The 19,991-nt window shown below is 31.1% G+C and overlaps 1 protein-coding gene across 5 annotated transcripts in view; it reads right to left on the reverse strand.

Annotated features, from left to right (window-relative positions):
• LOC122506435 (lachesin-like) overlaps nt 1-19,991 on the reverse strand; it is a 333,080-nt gene that overhangs the window by 245,100 nt on the left and 67,989 nt on the right. For 2 of the 5 annotated variants that reach the window (XM_043618603.1, XM_043618604.1), the window contains exon 2: nt 9,378-9,507. In XM_043618603.1, the coding sequence (XP_043474538.1) occupies nt 9,378-9,441 (64 nt within the window). In that variant the 5' untranslated portion in view covers nt 9,442-9,507. Of the gene's footprint in view, nt 1-9,377; nt 9,508-12,878; nt 14,637-19,991 lie in introns of those variants that run through there. The other 3 variants (XM_043618606.1, XM_043618602.1, XM_043618605.1) reach the window with 3 other exon arrangements.

Below are 19,991 nucleotides of genomic sequence, written 5' to 3' on the forward strand. Positions count from 1 at the left end.
CCGTTCAATTCCATTTTTCACTTCTAATTAAAAAACGGATTGTAGCCGGGATTCTACTATTCACTTCTGCAATAATTACAGTGTCCCTGAAAGTAAAATAGAAAAACCTTGGAACCGATGTTAAAAACTCCTAACCAGATTGCAGAAACAGTTTTTCTAAAATATCACCTAAAGCTTACCCTAACTCTAATAAAACATTCCCGCAAAGTTTTTCTAATATCAGGAACAGTTTTTCTAATATCACCTAAAGCTTACCCTAACTGTAATAAAACATTCGCGCAAAGTTCCGTTCAATTATATTTTCCACTTAAAAGTAAAAAACGGATTGTAGCCGGGATTCTACTATTCACTTCTGCAATAATTCCAGTGTCCTTGAAAGTAAAATAGAAAAACACTGGAACCAATGTTAAAAACTGCTAAATAGATTACAGGGACGGTTTTTCTAATATCACCTAAAGCTTACCCTAACTCTAATAAAACATTCCTGCAATGTTCCGTTCAATTGAAGAACATCTATTTTTAATCGTCACCACCTTCGATCACTTTGGAACCAGGACAAGTGATAACTATCAGAAAAGACAAATGACGACGTCAATTACAAAATTAGTGATCACTATCTGCCGGGTCAAGTGCTAACTATGAAAAATAAGTGATGACTTCATGAAAGGACAAGTGATTGCTTTTGAACCGGGACCACTGATAACTATCAGATAATACAAGTGACGACTTCTAGGTCTGATTTGCAGATTTCTCCCATTACCAACAATGCACATGACCAGATGTCGCGGTACACTTTTTTTGTCGATTCGGATCCTTGTAACCGCAGCATTGTCACTGGTCGCAATCCACAACAATCCAGCATGTGACGAGCGCTTTCACAGATGAAACTAACACAAAAAATTAAAGTAAAGCTAGAAAATAATAAATAAACACCTATTTATCAACATTCCCTCCCGAATTTACAAAAATCCCTTGGAAAATAACTTTAATTACTTCTACTTTCGTTAATTCTCCGGACGCAACGAGAAATGAAAACTGGGTCAATGAGCCTGAAGTTGCGCAAACTTTAACACAAATTGTATTTATTTTTCTTAACTCGCATTTAAAAAAAAAGTAACAAAGACACTATTTCTTTATTTTCAAAGGACGGAAAAAAATTTGGAAAGAAAAAAGTTTAGGATACAAGCTCGGAAATAAAAATGTAGAGTATATTTCTGTTACAGATTAAGAGCAACTAAACAACCCTTAAACAACTAGGCTATAAATTTTATCATAAGATTAAGATACCCGTTGCTATAATAGTACTAGTAGTATACCTTTCTGGACCCATCTCATACCCCCCTCACCCTCACCATCTCCCATGCTCTTTGTGTCCTGTTCCCTCCGGCAGTTGATATTTGCCGGCCCGGAGAGTATATACAGAAACAGAGAACTATGTTTCTCTACTCACTCCACCCTCACAATTTCCCACTTTGTGAACGAGCTAGCGAAGCTACTCTTGCTAACTATGTCTGATTATTTCTACGGATTATGTACGGCGCATGTTATAGGTACAGACAAGTAATTTCACTCGAAGTAGAATTAGATTTTCACCCAGATATTCTCTCCAAGCTTTCAGATTTACCAAGAATTGTTTCATTCAGTATAAAAAATATTTCTGCAAAAAAAATTATCAGAAAAAGAGTTGTAGAAATAATTATTCTATTGCGATCGAAGAAAGTTGTTAACTTGAAATTAAAACGAATCGCAATTTCTCAACAAAATAATAGACTACACAAGTTATCAGTTTTCTGTTGTAATTAATTTTCTGCCTCCTGTTTTAATTATCCAAGTTGACAAGGGGCGTGAGCAAACTTGAAAATTCAGTAAGCAAAGACGAGACGAGAAAAGTTCGTTTTCTTCAAATGTATTTTCCCTCAAGTAGAAGAAGAAGAAGAAGAGTTGCACTGAAGATGTGACATTTTATCATAGAATGATTTATTTATTTATCTAACTGGCATTAAGATTGGAAGCAAAAAAAAAATTTCCCAAGAATTCCTGACGAAAAATTTATCCATTTCCAATCGTGTTAGGAGGTTTTGGTACACACTTGGATTTCAGAATGGAGACGCAGTTTAGTAACGCCCAGTGCTCCCATTCGCTCGCCCTAAATCGATTTTTCCGCTAGTGTACAGTATTATAGGTATTTGAAAATACTTTCCGCGCGAGCAAGTAACGATTCAATGTGATGGGCTCTTGAAAGCTTCTCTTGGTCAAGAAGAAAAAAAGCGAAAAAGGTCACAAATCGATCGACGAATATGGTCCTCTCTATTGTCATTCATAAGTGGACGAAATGTCCTTCAACTTTATTATCTTCTCATATTTCATCCCTGGATATTTACGACAGCAAAAAAAATTTTTTTTCTCCTCACAAAACTAATCTCGAAAAATATTCCTCCCTTAAATATTTTTCACCAAACAGGGATAATAAAACGAAGGTAATCTCATTTTTACTTTTTGATTCGAAATTGATCTGGTTTTAAAAATTTGGTATTGGTATTTTTGTCAAACAATTGAAAACAGGAGAATATTTAAATTCTCTGATTGCTCCAGCAGAGGTTGTCGAATTTTGTGAATATTTTTCGAGACTAATACTGTTGAGAGGGAAACAGAAAATGAAGTGCTTCTAAATTATTTCCAAAGCTTTCCTGTTTGTTTTCATAACAGTCTACTAATGGTTTTCTAAAGTATTTACTTTTAGATGACGTAACTGTACTTTTTTTTTTGAAGTGTTGATACAAGTTTAAGCTTCATCAAGTTGAAACAACTTTTAGTTTGAAAAAAGGTCCGTTAATTGTAGTTCGAAAATAGCAACTACACTGCTTTAGACAAGTGATAACTTTGAATCGGAATAAGAAGTGACAACTTTACCGAAAGGACAAGTGATCCCTTTTGATTATTTCAGTTTTCAAAAATAGACAAGTGATAACTTTAGTATATCCTATAGACAAAGGAATAATCCATAGGCTCATTATAATTATACTGTTTAGAAAGACAAGTGATCACTTAATCGATAAAGGACATGTGACAACACTCAATTCTTTCAGTTTTAAAATAGTGCAACCGAAGATCAACATGAGTTGGAGATGTCTCCCCATTAACAGCAATGCATATGACCAGATGTCGCGGTACACTTTTTTTGTCGATTCGGATTCTTGTAACCACAGCATTGTCACGGGTCGGTATCGACAACCAATGACCCTTATGTGACAAACGCCTCAGGCGTCTAACTATAATTATTTGAACATAAAATAATTATTCTAGAAAAGGTATAAAACATTAATAAATAGCAAGTGAATATAGTAAATTTAAGGAGCATTTAATAAAAATTCCACAAGTGGAACAGAATTACAAATTATTTCTTCGTAACTTTATTGCTTCATAAAAACAACAATTTATCACTCTACACCTAAAATTTACCTAATTGTTTTCTAATCTATTTCTTTTTACACAAGATTCCCTGACATGTCATCTTAGGCCAACAGTCAACACTAAGATTTATCAAGAATAAATTTTCTTCAGTTGAAGAAACAAGTTTTCTAATTATAATCCATTCCGAATATAGCTACCACCTACAAATACCTATGACCCCTCTTAACAGGTCATTTTCCTCTCAGGGGACACGAAACATCAGACCGTATGATCATATAATCTTGTGACTTATGTAGCGGTATATTTTTAGATCCCAGTCGTGGGGGATCGCCCTTTTTCTCTAATCTAATTTAAAGGATTGTCAGATTTCGTGACTATTATCTACATATTACTTACACAAAACCAGATCAATTTTCTCCTTTCTGTATTGAAAGAAAATTTCAAAAAGATCTTCAATAACTACTCTGTCTGTTTTTAGAAAATGTCAGAAGGAAAGTGAGGAACATAAGAATGGATGTAAAGTAAAACATATGTCCATTTTATTGATTGTAACATAGATACGTAATTATACCCCTAGGTATCTCGTTACTTATAGGGAACTATAACAATTACACGCATTTTGATCTTTACTAAACTGCAATGAAAGAAATAGTAAAACTTATAAATTGTATTTATAAGTATTGTTTTGTAAATCCGCAAAAAGGAATTTTGGTAGCAGTAAATTTAATTTCTTAAATTAGAATTTCTAACAGTTTCTAATTGTCGAAAATGGCAAAATTATTTTTACAGAACAAAAATTAAATCACGGGAATTAATTAAACGTTCTAATTTTTGCATAAGCAGGAGAAACAAAAAGAATGTTATCAAAAATTTCCAGTGGAAGAATGCTAGTTAGCTATTTGATACATTTCGTACATATTTTCATTTTATGCACATGTGTATAAATTGCAAATGTACGAAAGCTAGTAAATGGCACACAAACACAGACACGAGAGTCAACTCGACAAATACTGTGACCCACGTTTCATGAACACTATACGCGTGTGGCTGACTTGAAAAGAGATTTCCTATCTCACTCGTTTTTTTTGCTTTCTTTTTTCACTTGTGCCTTTACTTCTCTCTTCTCTACTTTCATTTGCGTATCTACATATATACCATGTACAATATAGATCCTCTTAGAGACTATAGGGTCGTATGCTTTTGCTCTTGTTTCGGTAGTGCGCCCGTTTCTGAATGAAACAAAAAAGCAGTTAAAGAATAAAAGAAGAGGGAAAAAGGAAAGATGAGAAAAGATACAGTTGGAGTTGGAGATAATGCTGCGGGTGTTTTCGAGGGCGAATCTCAATCTATTTTCGACAAGTTGAAAAAATAGTACAACATATTTCAGGGTAAACTTCTCAATTTCGTCAATTATTGCTTTATGTGGTACATTAACAGAAGGGAATAACTGTAAGTTTTCTGATTGATTGAGCAATGACATGTATGACACATATTATTGGATATCGAAGTCTGTCGAACAACTTCACAGTTTTCTCGACGATATGATTTTATACAATACATCTGTTAGTATTATATTATAATCCCCTGTCGTCGATTTCAGTTTTCCTTACACCTGAAAGGTTCTCTATCTGTCATTGGAAGATTAAGGTTGAAATCGATCAGGTAGCACATTTTAAAAACTATCTCTTCTTTCAGGAAAAAAAAACGCTAAGAGCAGACCGAACCGAAAAAAGAGTAAACTTGTTGAAAAATGCATTTGGCTCCAGTGACAATGAGTCAACACAGCAAAACTTTACCACAATGTTCCATTATGAACGAGGCAAGTTTCGTGAGTTGTGAATGGTTACCGTCATTTATCACACGAGGATTAAGAAAGTGTACCAACACTTCAAAAACATTCAGAGAAAAATAAGAAAAGTCTTGAAAGAAAACTGTCAAAACATCAAAAACTTTCCGATATTAAATTTTTTCTCCACAGATCCAAATATTAAATACTAGTAATAAAAACAACACGTCCCTATGGTATAATTCCTTTATGTAAAGAAATATATTTTTCATACTATGAAATTTTTTTTTGAAAGCACCTGACACAATAGAATTTATCCTTAATGTTCTAGAATCTCTTGGATATGCGCTTCCTTTTCAAAATAATCTCAATTCTACAATGCAGTCTCTGACATAATGGAAAATTCTTTATGATGCAAAAAAGGCTTCTAAAGGTATGATGAAAAAAAATCAGCATGACAATCGAATCGAAGTCATTACGCAAGAATAAAAGAAGTTGCAATTTCATTTCAATTCGCAAGACTCAACTGTCATTTAACATTCCTTGGAAAATTCGTTTTCGCCTTTATTCTCAAATTTTCTATTAACTCTCTTTACTTCCCTTCCACCATTTCAAACATTTTAAAAATAAGAAACATCTGCTATAATCCGTGATTTGCATGACAAGAGGTAGAGTAATTTCAATGCATACGAAGTGTAAATAAAATTATTTTTCCCGAGAAGTTTAAATTGCATAGAAGGAATTTAAATTAAGGGGATATTTAAACGAATCCCTGAGGTGAAAGAAGAAAGAAGAGAGAGAGAGAGACGCTATTCAATGAATTCAACGTTTCTTGTCGATCCCGATCATCACAAATTACTTTCGTCATTCGCAACGGCGTATTTTAACGAAAATCCTCCAAGGACGCTTTTCCTCTCCTCTTTCTCTCTTGTTTCTGGTGGTTCATCGAACCAACATCACTACTACAACGAAAATCACCCGGTGGTAGGCCCGCGGGGGTTGTAGAAATCTTTGATAAGGCACGGCTAGCGCAAACGCTGATTGGTCGCCCGAGGCATCGCGTCACCATTCAAACAATGCGCTTCGTGCTAACAATGCAATCGCGACCGAGATAAAGATATATAGATCTATTCACCTACTTCACGCGCCTATACCGACTCCGATCTATTCTCAACCACAACCATCGACCCCTCTCTATTCGTTTCCAACCCTCCATCTCTCCACTAACGTATTTCTGTTATGCCTTTCTTCCTATTTCCGCATCGCTTTACACTCTCCGTCACCTTCTTCGCCTACAAGTGCATAAACATACTGTTGATACTATCAGTTACAATTCATACAAAGTTTGCGAGAGAGCATTCTGGAAATAAATTTTTTTCTTCCATCTCTGATAATGAAGAGCCAGAAAAGACACTCAAAAGAATCATTCTTTTGAATATTATTCTTGAATTGTTCTTTTGAATGTCCTCTCCTGACTCTGAATAATGTCGATAAATGCAAATAAGAAACTAAAAAATTTAAATTTTACAAAAATATTCTCACCTTGTAACAATTTTCACAAACTAAAAACGAGTTTATAGTATCGCTTAACTTGAGTAACTCTAGCCTGATTGCTCATCACTCTCCTGACAGCATTATCTGTCTTATTACACTCCCGTCGATTTTTACAGACTGCTCCAACGACCTTAGGTTCCTTTTTACTGTAACTACGATAACGAGGAACTTTCTCGGAAATGTCGAGAATGAGGAGAAAAAAACTGCAGGCGAAACAATAAAAACATTCGAAGTGACGAGCAGTTGAAGTCTGGCTGGACAGAAGATACTTCAAGACAAAAGAAAAAAACCAAGTGAGAAATAGACAAGAAAAAAATTCTGATGTCTGAGTGTCAGTAGATCAGTTTCTTGTTGTCACTTTTAATGATATAGACAAGTGATAACTACGCACAAATTATTTTTTCGAAAAAGACAAGTGATAACTTTTAGGAAGAGGACAAGTGATCACTATGTTTGGGTAGGACGAGTGACAACTTGAAAGCGGACAAGTGATCACTCCGTTTCGGTAAAACAAATTCCAATTTGACTTTGCTAAAATTCTAACTAACTTTGCTAAAATCAGAGATGAAATTATGTTTTCAAGATAAGACAAGTAATAACTTCGGGAGGAGGACAAGTGATCACTCTATTTAGGTAAGACAAGTACTAACTTTGCAAACATTAGCGGTGGAATTAAGTTTTCGAAAAAGACAAGTGACAACTTCAGGAAGAGGACAAGTGATCACTCTGTTTGGGTAAGGCAAGTGACAACTTAAAAGAGGACAAGTGATCATTCTGCTTGGATGAGACAAGTGCAAAACCGTTTGCAAAAATGGACAAGTGATAATTTTCCTACACCTTATGACAGAAGCAATAGTCCCTATAGAGGTTTGATTCTAATTATACTTTTCCGAAAGATGCTCGTCTTTCCGAAAAGCATAATTATAATAACTTTGTCGGTAAAGGACATGTGTCAACTCTCAATCCATTCAGTCATGGAGCAGTGCGCGTCAAAGATCATCATGACTCGGAGGTTTCTCCCCATTAGCAGCAATGCTCATGACCAGATGTCGCGGTACACTTTTTTTGTCGATTTGGATCCTTGTAAGCACAGCATTGTCACGGGTCGGTGTCTAGAACCAAATGGCCCTCATGTGACAAACACCTTGGGCGTCCAACACTAACTTATTTCAACACAAAATTAATTATATACCAAAACTGTAAACCATCATTTCTGTCAATTCCAATCAAATATACAAAAGAAAAAATATTTAAAACACGAAAAGTGGAATATAACTTCGAAACGTTAATTACTAACGGAGTATTTTCAAGAAGGTCTGCTTTTATTTTCTGTAAATTATATCCCTCTAGATATAAATAAAACTTAAAGAGAAAGAGTCTTCGAAATCTTATTTCTCCATTTGATTCATGTTCGCAAAGTTCAGCTCCCTTCGGTTGTTATCTGGATACTATTTCATAGAAAAATTTCACGCAATTAGAATAATTCCATTCACTAGAGCTTTAATGATATTCGCATCTCTTTAGCTAATGTAATTATATTAACTATGATAAATGCAATTGCCGTCAGTATTAACACCTGTTAATCAACAGAATATTTTTTTCCCCTACTAGAGGTTTTAAACCTTCTATTACCGTAATCTATACCTGAAACATTATATATTGCAATACACCATTACATTTTAATTATTAAGCATACATCATTATATGTTTATTACAACATTAAACAGAACCACAAATTGCACAAGACAGAGAGAATATATTATGCACACACACTCTGATATTACTTTAATGAGAAGGGATAATCATCTCGCATTAAAAACCGAAAATAATCTAAAATCATAATTTCCGAATTCATATAAAAAGAAACAAAAAAAAATTCAAAAACTCAATGATATTATTTAGATAAAGTGGAATTAAAAAAAAAATTGATTACAAATTTTTTTTTTATTTTTAATAGCACAATATAGAGAGAGAGTGTTGGGTCAATAAATGTCGATTGATTTTTAACGAATGGAATTTCCTGGAATGCAATTAGTGAATTGGATTGAGCGCTAACGGGAAATTGCATTAGATTATTTTATTAATTCCAATATGTATTTTGCGAGTTTGTTTTTGCCAAGGACTTTCGTTACTATTCACGGAATAACAAAAATAACAGGGGCAGTGTCGCGATCAGCAATAAGCGAAATTCCGAGAGGGAGAGAGAGAGAGAGAGATGGATTTGAATTTTAAATTCATTCCTATTCGATTCTGTGATGCAGAACGGGGGAACGTTGACGAAGTGATCGTGAAGAACGAATCCCTCGCGATAAAATTACGTTTTGACACGTTGATACCACCACGGTTTTCTGTGCATGACACTCTGACACTCACCCATCTAAATCACGTCTCTTTTCTACTTGTTCGATTCAATTTCCAGATAATGATGTTCAATATTATTCTTTCATTTTTTAATATAGTTGACAATTCTTTCATCTTACAAGAGTATCAATTTCCGGATGCGGAAACTTTTCATTCTTCTTTTAACGAATCGTATTAATACATATATTCAGTTAAATAAAAATTAATTTCTTCAAAAATATAAATTTTTGTAAAAATTGTCTTAATGAATTTGCAGGAAAGTTACCTTCAATTATTACAGCCAATGTGGTAGCAAGAATGATCCAAGTTGTTGAGATGTTTGTTGTCATCTTGATTTCTTTTTAGATGATTCCACTTCACTCACATAATAAAAACTGATCACTGTGTTCTTCAACCTGAAACAAAAAGCGTATTTGTTATTTCTCGTGGATTATAATTTAATCATGACACGCTACATTCTACAAAATAAATGAATAATTCTTCTATTCTATATGTAAAAGTTTTTCCCCTATTGGACAAATTCTATTTTTATTCTCGCCCTCCAATGGATGAAAATTAACTGGAAAAGTTTTATTGGAATGCATCTCAATAAAGGATAATAATGTCGTTCGTGGTTAGTCACATTCTCCACATTTGAGGGGTGAATAAAATATCATCCGAACAAATAAAAATAAACTCAAAGTCATTTCAAATATATACCTTATTTTAAATAACCAGTATCTAAAAGTTATTTAAATTAGAATCTATAAAATCTATATTTATAAAATTTTCGTCTTTAAAAAAAATCCTTGGACTCGTTTTGTACTTTTTTTCGGGAGGCATTAAATCAGTTTTCCATGTAATCGTGAATCCATATCTAATCACTTCGGACACGATATGCCATTTATTCAAATCATACATGACATTCCGTGTTAAAATGTCCCTGGAGAAAGATGTATAACTCTTTTTCTCTCTTTCTTTTTCATACAAGTATTTCCGACCCCTCTAGGACACACGCATTCCCCCCCTGGTATTAATTTATTTGACATGCTTTCTCCTCTCATTCATAGATGAAATGGTACATTCATAGAAGTGCAAATCCCCTCTCAATCTAAGGTCAAAGGAAAACAAACGACCATTTTTTTCAGTCACGAAAAAAAATTGTACACACGACCATTCTTCTATATTATAAATTGGAAGAAATATGAGATTCGAGATTAGACTTTTATGCCTCCTCTATTATAATTATACCGCAAAATAGCCATAAATTTTTATCAGAACTATAATTATATTCTCGTTTTAATGTATTCAGAGAGGGATTTTCGAAAGTGTTTCAAAAGTATTTCAAAGTATTTCAATAGTGTGACAAATATTTGAAAGGTTGCAAAAGTATTTCAAAAGTACTTCTAAATAAATTTAGTACCTATGTTCTTATTTAGAACACGGAAAATAAAAAGTTTCCAATACTCGAAAAATATCCATTCCTCCCAAAGTGTGAGTTTAAGGGAAAATAAAAACAAAAGGAATTGAAAAATTACGGTTTGACATATATAGAAAAACAGAAAATAGATATATAAATATATATACATTCGGTTGAGATTTATGTTTCAAATGTTTCCTAAATGTGTACCTTTCGTTGGAAAAATAATCCGAGAATGTTGTGAATTGGTTTTTTTTTCTCTGTATTTCATTTTATTTTTTATTTTTACAAAGTGCAGTGTTAATCTTGTCGAACGCAAAGTGCACGAGTCCATGAAAAGAGACATTTCCAATGTAAAAAGAAAGAATCGAATAGAACATGCTATTTGATCAGTTTTTCTAGCTACTAACAGCTGATGCATACACAACACGAATGTATTTTACCAGTTGAAATACATCTTTACTTGTATCACTTGAATCATCCCTCTCTCGCGTTTAAATTCAAACAGAAAAAAAAATCCAGACATAAAAGGTGGAGGGAAATTTTTTGACAAGCTTCAGTGAAATCGTTTTTATGTTTAACTTGAAATAAAAATAGAAATACTATAACCAATCTTTCATTTCTTTTTCTATCTTTCTTTTTAGTTAAAACAACATTTGCTTTTCATAACGGAGCAAAATTTAAATGTTAAATTAAATATGTATTTAAATGTTACATTAAAGAAGTATTTAAATGTATTTAAATGTTAAATCAAATAAATATTTAAATGTTAAATTAATTAAGTATTTAAATGTTAAATTAAATTAATTCTGCAGTTTTACTCTATTTTTAGCATAATTCAAAACATTTGGAATTATCGGTGACAAAATAATATTCTACATTGAATTGAAATAATTTGATTCACAGGAACAATTAAGCAGATATTTGTTCTTACGACTTAGGAATGACAAAAACACAAGCTTCTAAAGGATCCTCGAGAACGATTTATTACCCTATTTCAGCCCCAACAAATTTTGTCCTCTGTCTTCTGGAGAATTCATCTTAATACCAATTGTTCAAAAAAAAAAAAAATTCGCTCCCTTTATTTTATTTATAGAAAACAAATGTTATTTTTTCTCTACACATTTCAAAATTTATTTACACAATTTTCTAAAAGTTTATACTCGAATATTACGAACTTAATAAATTCATAAAAATCTTCATTACTCCAATAATAAATTGCAAACTATCTTAAGAATACATATTAACACTTGATTAATTTTGAAATATTATTTTAAAACTACTATAGTTACCAAATTACTAATTAAATAGTATAAATTAAAATTCAATTCGATTGAATTAATTTTGTCTAGTATAACAATTATTTGTTCTTTTTTTGCCTCCGGAGTTTAATATTCAAAATTCTAAAATAGATATTCCGAAAATAAAATTCGAGCACTGGTAAAAAAAACATTATTTTTATAAATGCTAATTGAATAATTTCATCAGTCGGGCATTAATAATAAAAGTATATTAAAAAATGTTGAAACATAATTAATTCGTGGTTTCCGTTGAAGGGGTACGTTAAAAATTTATTGTGTTTTAATAAAGCGACACCGGCGCCGCGAGTGGTCAACGAACGGTACTCCCTTGACGGTCACTCCTGCCTTTCGTTATCGTTTTGTTTAGAGATTTTTAATCCAAAGCAATCTAAACTCATTTATTCACAATATCGACAAATTATCGTTCGATGTTCTTCTCCATAATGAGGGTAAGTCAACAAACGTAATATTTTATCTCTAACCAAAAAAAGAAATTCTCTACTATCCAAACGTAATAATTTTGAGGTTAGGAGAACCAACCGACACAACAAACTTTAATACCGAAAATTACTCTATTTCGACGGGGGGAATTTTGAATTAATAATTCTATTTCGAATTCAATTCAGAATTAATAATTTTATTTAGAATTCTATTCAGAATTAATATTATTTAGAAGTATTAATTCTAATTAAAAGAAACAAAAAAGTAACTGCCCGGCTGTCATTTAATTAACAGCGAAAAAGTATTAATACAGCTTTTGAGAGGGTAAAAAAGCAATTTTCACTAGAATCCGCAACTCACTATTTCCTGTCTTCTTCCCCACTAATTTTTTTTGCTACGGATCAGCGTTCGTGACAAGTGTGGAGAATCCAGTTCTCCACGAGATTTTGCAGTTGGGGCGTTTTAAATGCACCAGTTACATCGACCGTGAAAAAAGACCGGGTTCTTTGGCACATTGCCCGCGTTTGCCCCCAAAGTAAAAAAAAATTAAAATTAAATTTAAAAAAAAGAAATGAGAGAGAAAAATCTGAAAGAAAATATGTATATATATAAACAAAAAAGACACCTTATTTTCAGGTCGACATTTTCTTCGTATAATAACGGTGGGCAATCACCTCGGAAGCGCTTGTTTTCACGCAACACAACTATTCATCATTCTCCCTCTGGATGCAAACAATTCAGAGCCAAGTTTCCTTCAGTCTCATGAAGTGGTTTTCACGCTGACCCGAACTCTCACAGACAAAAAAAAACACAACATCGATTTTTACACTAAATAGAAGGATCACCAATCAATACACTTTGTGGATTTATCACTTTTCTACAACTTTTTTTAAATTTCACTCTACTTTTTTTCTCACTCACTTTTCAAGATAGTCCAAGGAACTTTTGTTTCCGTTTCGAAAAAAAACCGATTACAAAACCGCAGGACGATAAATGAACTTACGAATGAGGTTTTAATCGAAAAACAAGTGGTGACTTTGGGGGAATTTACTATTTTTATCCAATTCAATACTTTTCAGATTTCCTTCCACTTTTCTTCCATTATCAGTTCCACTCATATTTGAAATTTATTTAATTTTTGAAGAAACCCCTCTTGAAGGTTTTTAAAAAACCCCCTGCAGTATTTTAGACATTCTCAAGAAATTTACGAAAGAATTTGGAAATTGATCAGTCTTGTGGTCATGTTTTGGTTCTTATAATCACAGGTGTGAAAACTTCCAAAAAGAATTGAAACATTTCGTAGGAGAGAAAATAAAAAAAATCACTTGTCGATTGATGGGAATCCAAATCTCCTATGTACACACCTTGCTCAGGTAGGTCAGAGCTGCGCCTTCGAAGGATCAATTTTCGAGATACTTATAAATACATATTTTTCAAACTCTTTAGAAATGGTACGAAAATAATTGTACGAATTATTGATTAGTTGTAAGATTGATAATTATTGTAAATGTTTATGCAAAAATGGAAGCAAAAGTGCATCTTGATAATCATCAGATCACGTGCTCTCTGGGGAAAGAATAAAAAATTTCTAATCTCTCATCAGCGGAAGACTAGATTTTATGTTCGCTAATTTATTTTCGTATTCGTCATGTAAGAAGATATTTGAGATCTCTAAAGAATTTTTCTCACTATCGATTGTTCGAAATGAAGAGATAATTCTTCGGCGTGTCGATAAACACACTAGCACAATGATTTTAACGAGGAGTCACCCGTCATCGCGAGACGGGGCTCCGAACTCGTGGAGGGTCCAGTGATATCGAGGGTAGGGGGACAACACCACAACGTGACTCGAGAGTTCCGACCGAGTCGCTGCGTGATAGCGAACTGTCGACTTCCCAAAGGTCGCAGCGCCACAACGTCGGTTATTTGAGGAACTATCAACAACATCACCACCACCACCAACCACCCCTATTCACGATGACTTGATTCACGCACTTAGATATTTCGCTACCCCCAACAAGTCCTTTATATGTGCGCATATATCGAGTGAGACCTTCTAATTGCTAATAGCTGACACAGTGATAGCCTTCGATCACCTAAACCCTACGTCAACGGCGCTACTGCTTACATCCTAATATACCTAATTAAGTAAATGTCTCAAATAAACAAGAAACCCTTCAGAAGCTATTTTATGTCTACTTAAGTATCAATATCAGACTTGTAATGAATATTATGATAGACAGTTGTTTGACAGTAGTCGAAAATTGATATCTTATTCACAGTTACTAATGTAAAAATCAAAAAGATATTCAAATAATGTTTACCTACATGAGACAGTAAAAATTATTTAAATATTGATGTTTCCGTCACATTTACAGCATAATTTATTCAAATTCGACACTTTTAAACAGATTTCATTTATTTAAAATTAACTATTTCCTTCTTTAATATTTGTACTGACACGACCGAGTGACCTTAATAGGAATAATATAATTAATTTAATATAAATTTTCTAATTGTTAATAATGATAATCTAATTGTTTATAACAATATTGTTGTTCATAAAAAAGTAACTAAGTGTAATATCAACAACAATTATAACAAATATTTTAAACATTTATGATAATTTTACATTAAACATTTATAAACCTTCATTAACAACAATTATAACAAATATTGTAAACATTTATAAATATTTGACAATAAACATTTATAATTATTTGACAATATACATTTATAAACCTTCATTAACAACAATTATAACAATTATTGTAAACATTTATAATTCTTTGACAATAAACATTTATAACCTTAATTACCAACAACAATAATAACAAATTTTGTAAACATTTATGATTTTTTGATGATAAACTTTTATAAACATTCATGAACAACATTTATAACAAATTTTATAAACATTTATAACTATTTGACAAAAAACATTTATGTTTAACAACAATCGTAACAAATATTGTAAACATTTAGTATTATTATTTGACAATAAATATTTTTAAACCTTCATTAACAACAATTATTGTAAACTTTTATTATTATTTGGCTGTAAACCTTCATTAACAACAATTATAACAAATATTGTAAACATTTAAAAACCTTCATTAACAACAATTTTAACAAATATTAACAACAATTATAACAAGTATTGTATATATTTACAATTATTTGACAATAAACATTTATGTTTATCAACAAATATTAAAAACATTTATAATTCTTTGACAATAAATAATCATAAACCTTCATTAACAACAAATTTTGTAAACATTTATGATTATTATGACGATAAACTTTTATAAACCTTCATTACTAACAATTATAACAAATTCTGTAAACATTAATGATTATTTGACAATAAACTTTTATAAACCTTCATAAACAACGTTTATAACAAATTTTGTAAACATCTATAACTATTTGACAATAAACATTTATGTTCAACAACAATTGTAACAAATATTGTAAACATTTATAAATATTTCACAAAAAACATTCATAATTATTTGACAATAAATATTTCTGTTTAACAACAATTTTAACAAATATTGAAAACGTTTATAATTCTTTGACAATAAATATTTATAACCCTTCATTAACAACAATTATTGTAAACATTTATAATTATTTGTCAACCAACATTCATAAACCTTCATTATCAACAACAATTATAACAAATATTTTAAATATTTATAATTATTTGACAATTAATTTGTTAGAAATAGTCAATGTTTAACCATCTGTTAGTTTTACTTATATTAAATTGACTCCAAAAATTTAATCTAAAAAGACATCTTTTCAATTTTAGCTTCATTAAAAAAAAAAAGTTTTTGAAATTAAAAAATTATAAAATGCATTTTAGAAAAACTGTACCCTAATCGAAAAAGTAATTTTAAAACGTAAGTTGCAAACTATAAATTTAAAAAAAAAACTTTTAGCCATGTTGGAACCGCCTTTTTGAATTTTTTAAAACTGACTTCGAATTAGTTGAACCATCGACTCCGAAAACTACCAAGTAACGAATTTTCAGACAATTTAAAATAAAATTTTAATTTTGAGCCACTTTTTTGTCAAAATTCCCCAAAGTGCTTTGATTTTTAAATAAATGTGCCGAGAAAAAACGAAATTTTTTTTCTCGACAATTAAATTAATTTTGTCAGACATTGTAAAATTTACTCTAGAACCGTGTGGTAAATGTAAACATGTTAAGAGAGCAATGCATTGGTGAACAGTGTTTACAGAAACGATGCTAAAGGTCATTGCAGATAGTACATTTTCTCATACAATTCCAGACCAAATTAGCTAAAAATTGTTTTACAATTTCAAGATAACATTCTCAATGAAAGTAACTAGAGATTTTTTCTTTTTATCAAAAACTTTTTTTTAGTAACAATTTATTATCGATTTTTTACAATGAAAAAAAACTGACAAACTTTAGAAAATAAATTTTTTAAATATTTACCCTACTTACAGCCTTTCATCAACAAAATCTGAAGTATTAGTCATAAACGCATTTTTCTAGAAAAATGTTTCAAAAAAAAAAATCTTGTCATTTATTCCATAACATATAAGCTGCTGCAAAGAATTTTTTCCGTCTCAAAAAATAACAAGGCTTACTAATTTTTTGTTCCAAGTAACAAATACTTTTATTTCCTCTTTTTATTATCAGATTCTGACAATTTATCCTGACAGAAAGAGGTTTTTTTAGAAGTGAAACCTTTTTTTAGATCAATGGAAATGCTTCTACTTTTTTATATTCTTTAGCATTAAAAAAAACTTTGCGAAGCCGATACTGAGAACAAATAACGAGCGCGTTTGTTCGCATATAACGAATCTCGATTCACCTTTATCCAAACTAGTGTGTAAGAGAACATAAAAATATTTTCCGTTGAGAATATGGTCAAGCTTTACCTGATGCGCACAATAAATATTAATTACATCTATCGGTAAATTTATGATTATTTCTATTTATTCAGTGAATTACATTTTTTTCCCTGAGCAACAAAAAAAATTTTTATATCCAATATAAATTTTTTTATTAAAAAAATATAATAATTTTTTTTTAATTTAAACATGTAAAAACATTTTTTATTCGTTCTCTCGTTTTATTCTGAATTTAAAATTTGTTAAAAAATCAATTTAAAACATTTTTAACTCTGTTCCAATTTTTTCGAATTTTTGTCATGCACTATTCAAACTGGGTAATTTTTTTTAAATATATCAAAAAAGTTAACTTTAGATAAAAAAGGGCCCTAAAAAAATAAAATTTATATTTGATGTGCGAGACTAGAATACTTTTGTACGTTCAGCGAACTGAATCTCAATTTATAAAATCAATAATTGCAGTTTAACGTACTCTTGAATTAAAAAAATAAACAAATCGAATATTACTATATTATTATATTATTATTGAAAATTCAAGCTTAAAATAAAAAAAAGTCGTATTATCGAAAAAATAATTTCATTTTGTAATTATTTCAATTTAAAAAATTAAACTCTAAAATATTTCCAAGGAAACTCTCTTCTTCGAATTCTTTTTAATTCAGAATTAAATTAAAGTCTACATAGTTTAAAATAACAGGTTATATCATAAATAATTTTTTTATTTGTTCGATGTAAGTAGGAAAGAAAACCAATTTAAAGAGAAAAATGGGAATTTTGGTGTAATTTCTTAATCAATGTTCTCTATATCATCTTTGCAGCGCCCTAACTTCCGTGATGCATGTTTGGTTGAAACTCGCATTTACAACGAAAAATCACGTGACTCATAAAAGGCAGTGTATAAGTGGTCTTAAATCATTTTCAGCAACCATAATGCATACATTCGTTCACTTTTCTCATGTACCGCAAAGTGAGAAATTTTTTTCTTTGGGTTCTTTTTATAAAAACCAATAAAAAAGTTGATGCACGAAGTTGACAAAGTTGCGTGGGCTCAAGAAAAGTTTTGCCATTTTCAGTTTATTTCATACATCATAAAATGTATTTTTTATTGTAAGTTTAAAAATTTTCAAAGAGTTGGTTTTATTTCGAAATTTTTCAATTCTAATGCAAATTATTATATTCTTACTAAAAATAATTAATAACAATGTATTTTCATTATTAATCATCCTGTTTCATGTTTTAGAAAAAAAGTAATTATACAAATCATCAATTGTCTTTCCGAGGAAAAAAGAAGGAATTACCTCTTCAGGTAGTCAGTTGTACTCTGACTTCGACGATGAGCAGACCGTTCAGAGGGTTATTGAAAACCCACTGAATTACTCAATTAAAAAAAAATTATTTAAGAAAAACCTGGCGCATTTTAGACATTTTTTAAACCTCGTCAAATTTTATAACATAAGACAAAAATTCAAATTTATAATTTCATTAACGTCCTCCATTTTTTAAAACCCACTGAATCACTCAATTAAAAAAAAATTATTTAAAAAAAACCTGGCGCATTCTAGACATTTTTTAAACTTCGTCAAATTTTATATAACAACATAAAAATTCAAATTTTTAATTTCATTAACGCCCTGCAATTTTGGTATGAAAATTATTTTCAACCGTCAATGACACATTACATTAAATTTTAAAAAAACAACCCCTTCACTTTGACTTCGAAGATGAGCAGACCTATGTTGAGAGGGTCATTGAGAACCCTCTGAATTACTCAATTAAAAAAAAATTATTTAAGAAAAACCTGGCGCACAATGGTTATTTTTTACTGTATGGAAAGAAAATTTAATTCCTGACAATTCAATTTTTCATTTTTCCCTGCTCAAAAATAATTTGCATAAAAAAATTGATATTTCAACACCCTATGTTTATTTCCCAAGAAAAATATTCCACGATGGTCAATTTCAAAGTTCAATATAGAGTCAGACTAAGAGGTTAATTATGGAAAACTAGTTATAGAAGTTAGAAGGAACATTTTCATGTCTCTAGCATCATTTTAGAGTGAATTTAGTCAGTGCAGGTATAGATAATGTTATAACTGAAGACATAGACAGTTAGAAGACTTTGTTCATAAATGTTCATAAGGGTTTCCATATACACAAATACTAATAACATGCAATGTTATCTAAGGACCATTTATGAATCCATTTATTTATCTTACTATGTAAATGTGAATTGTGTAAATGTTGAAACATTCTCTTACACACATAGACACAATTGTTTCTACATGAATAGATGTGTGAATTTTCCAACACAATTCAGTGACTGATCATTCGAAACGTATCTGCGCAAACTTCCGTCACGAGTTGAACGCCTATCGTATCGAGTAATAATACAATCCTCAATGTGTGTGACCCAGCTCAATACAGCACTCTATGAAACGGGTATTTCAATTACGTTTGATATGGGTGATCGACTGGCAACATCCACCTCATGCATCTAATACATCTCGCTAAGGAACATCCTACGACTTTACACTGATAAAACATGTCACACACTTCAAAGGACTCGGATATATTGATACTGTTCCATGTCTGAAATAGATTTGATACTATTCACACATTTAGCATCCATCCCTTTACATCTTGGTTTTTGGGGTTTGGAAATAGAAATTTCTCTTCTTTTCCCTTTTGGTACCAGTTTGTAATGGGTCACACAAATCACAGGACTCAATTGTCACGCGTAAGTATGTGAATAGATGATATTAGCCGATAATAAAAATTAATAACTCAGTTAAGGTTTTTCGTAGTTTCCCCTAACTATGGCCAGAGAGGGCCAGGTGAATTCG

This window comes from Leptopilina heterotoma, unplaced genomic scaffold, assembly GCF_015476425.1.
Source record: "Leptopilina heterotoma isolate Lh14 unplaced genomic scaffold, ASM1547642v1 Lhet_42, whole genome shotgun sequence".
Classification (NCBI taxonomy): domain Eukaryota; kingdom Metazoa; phylum Arthropoda; class Insecta; order Hymenoptera; family Figitidae; genus Leptopilina; species Leptopilina heterotoma.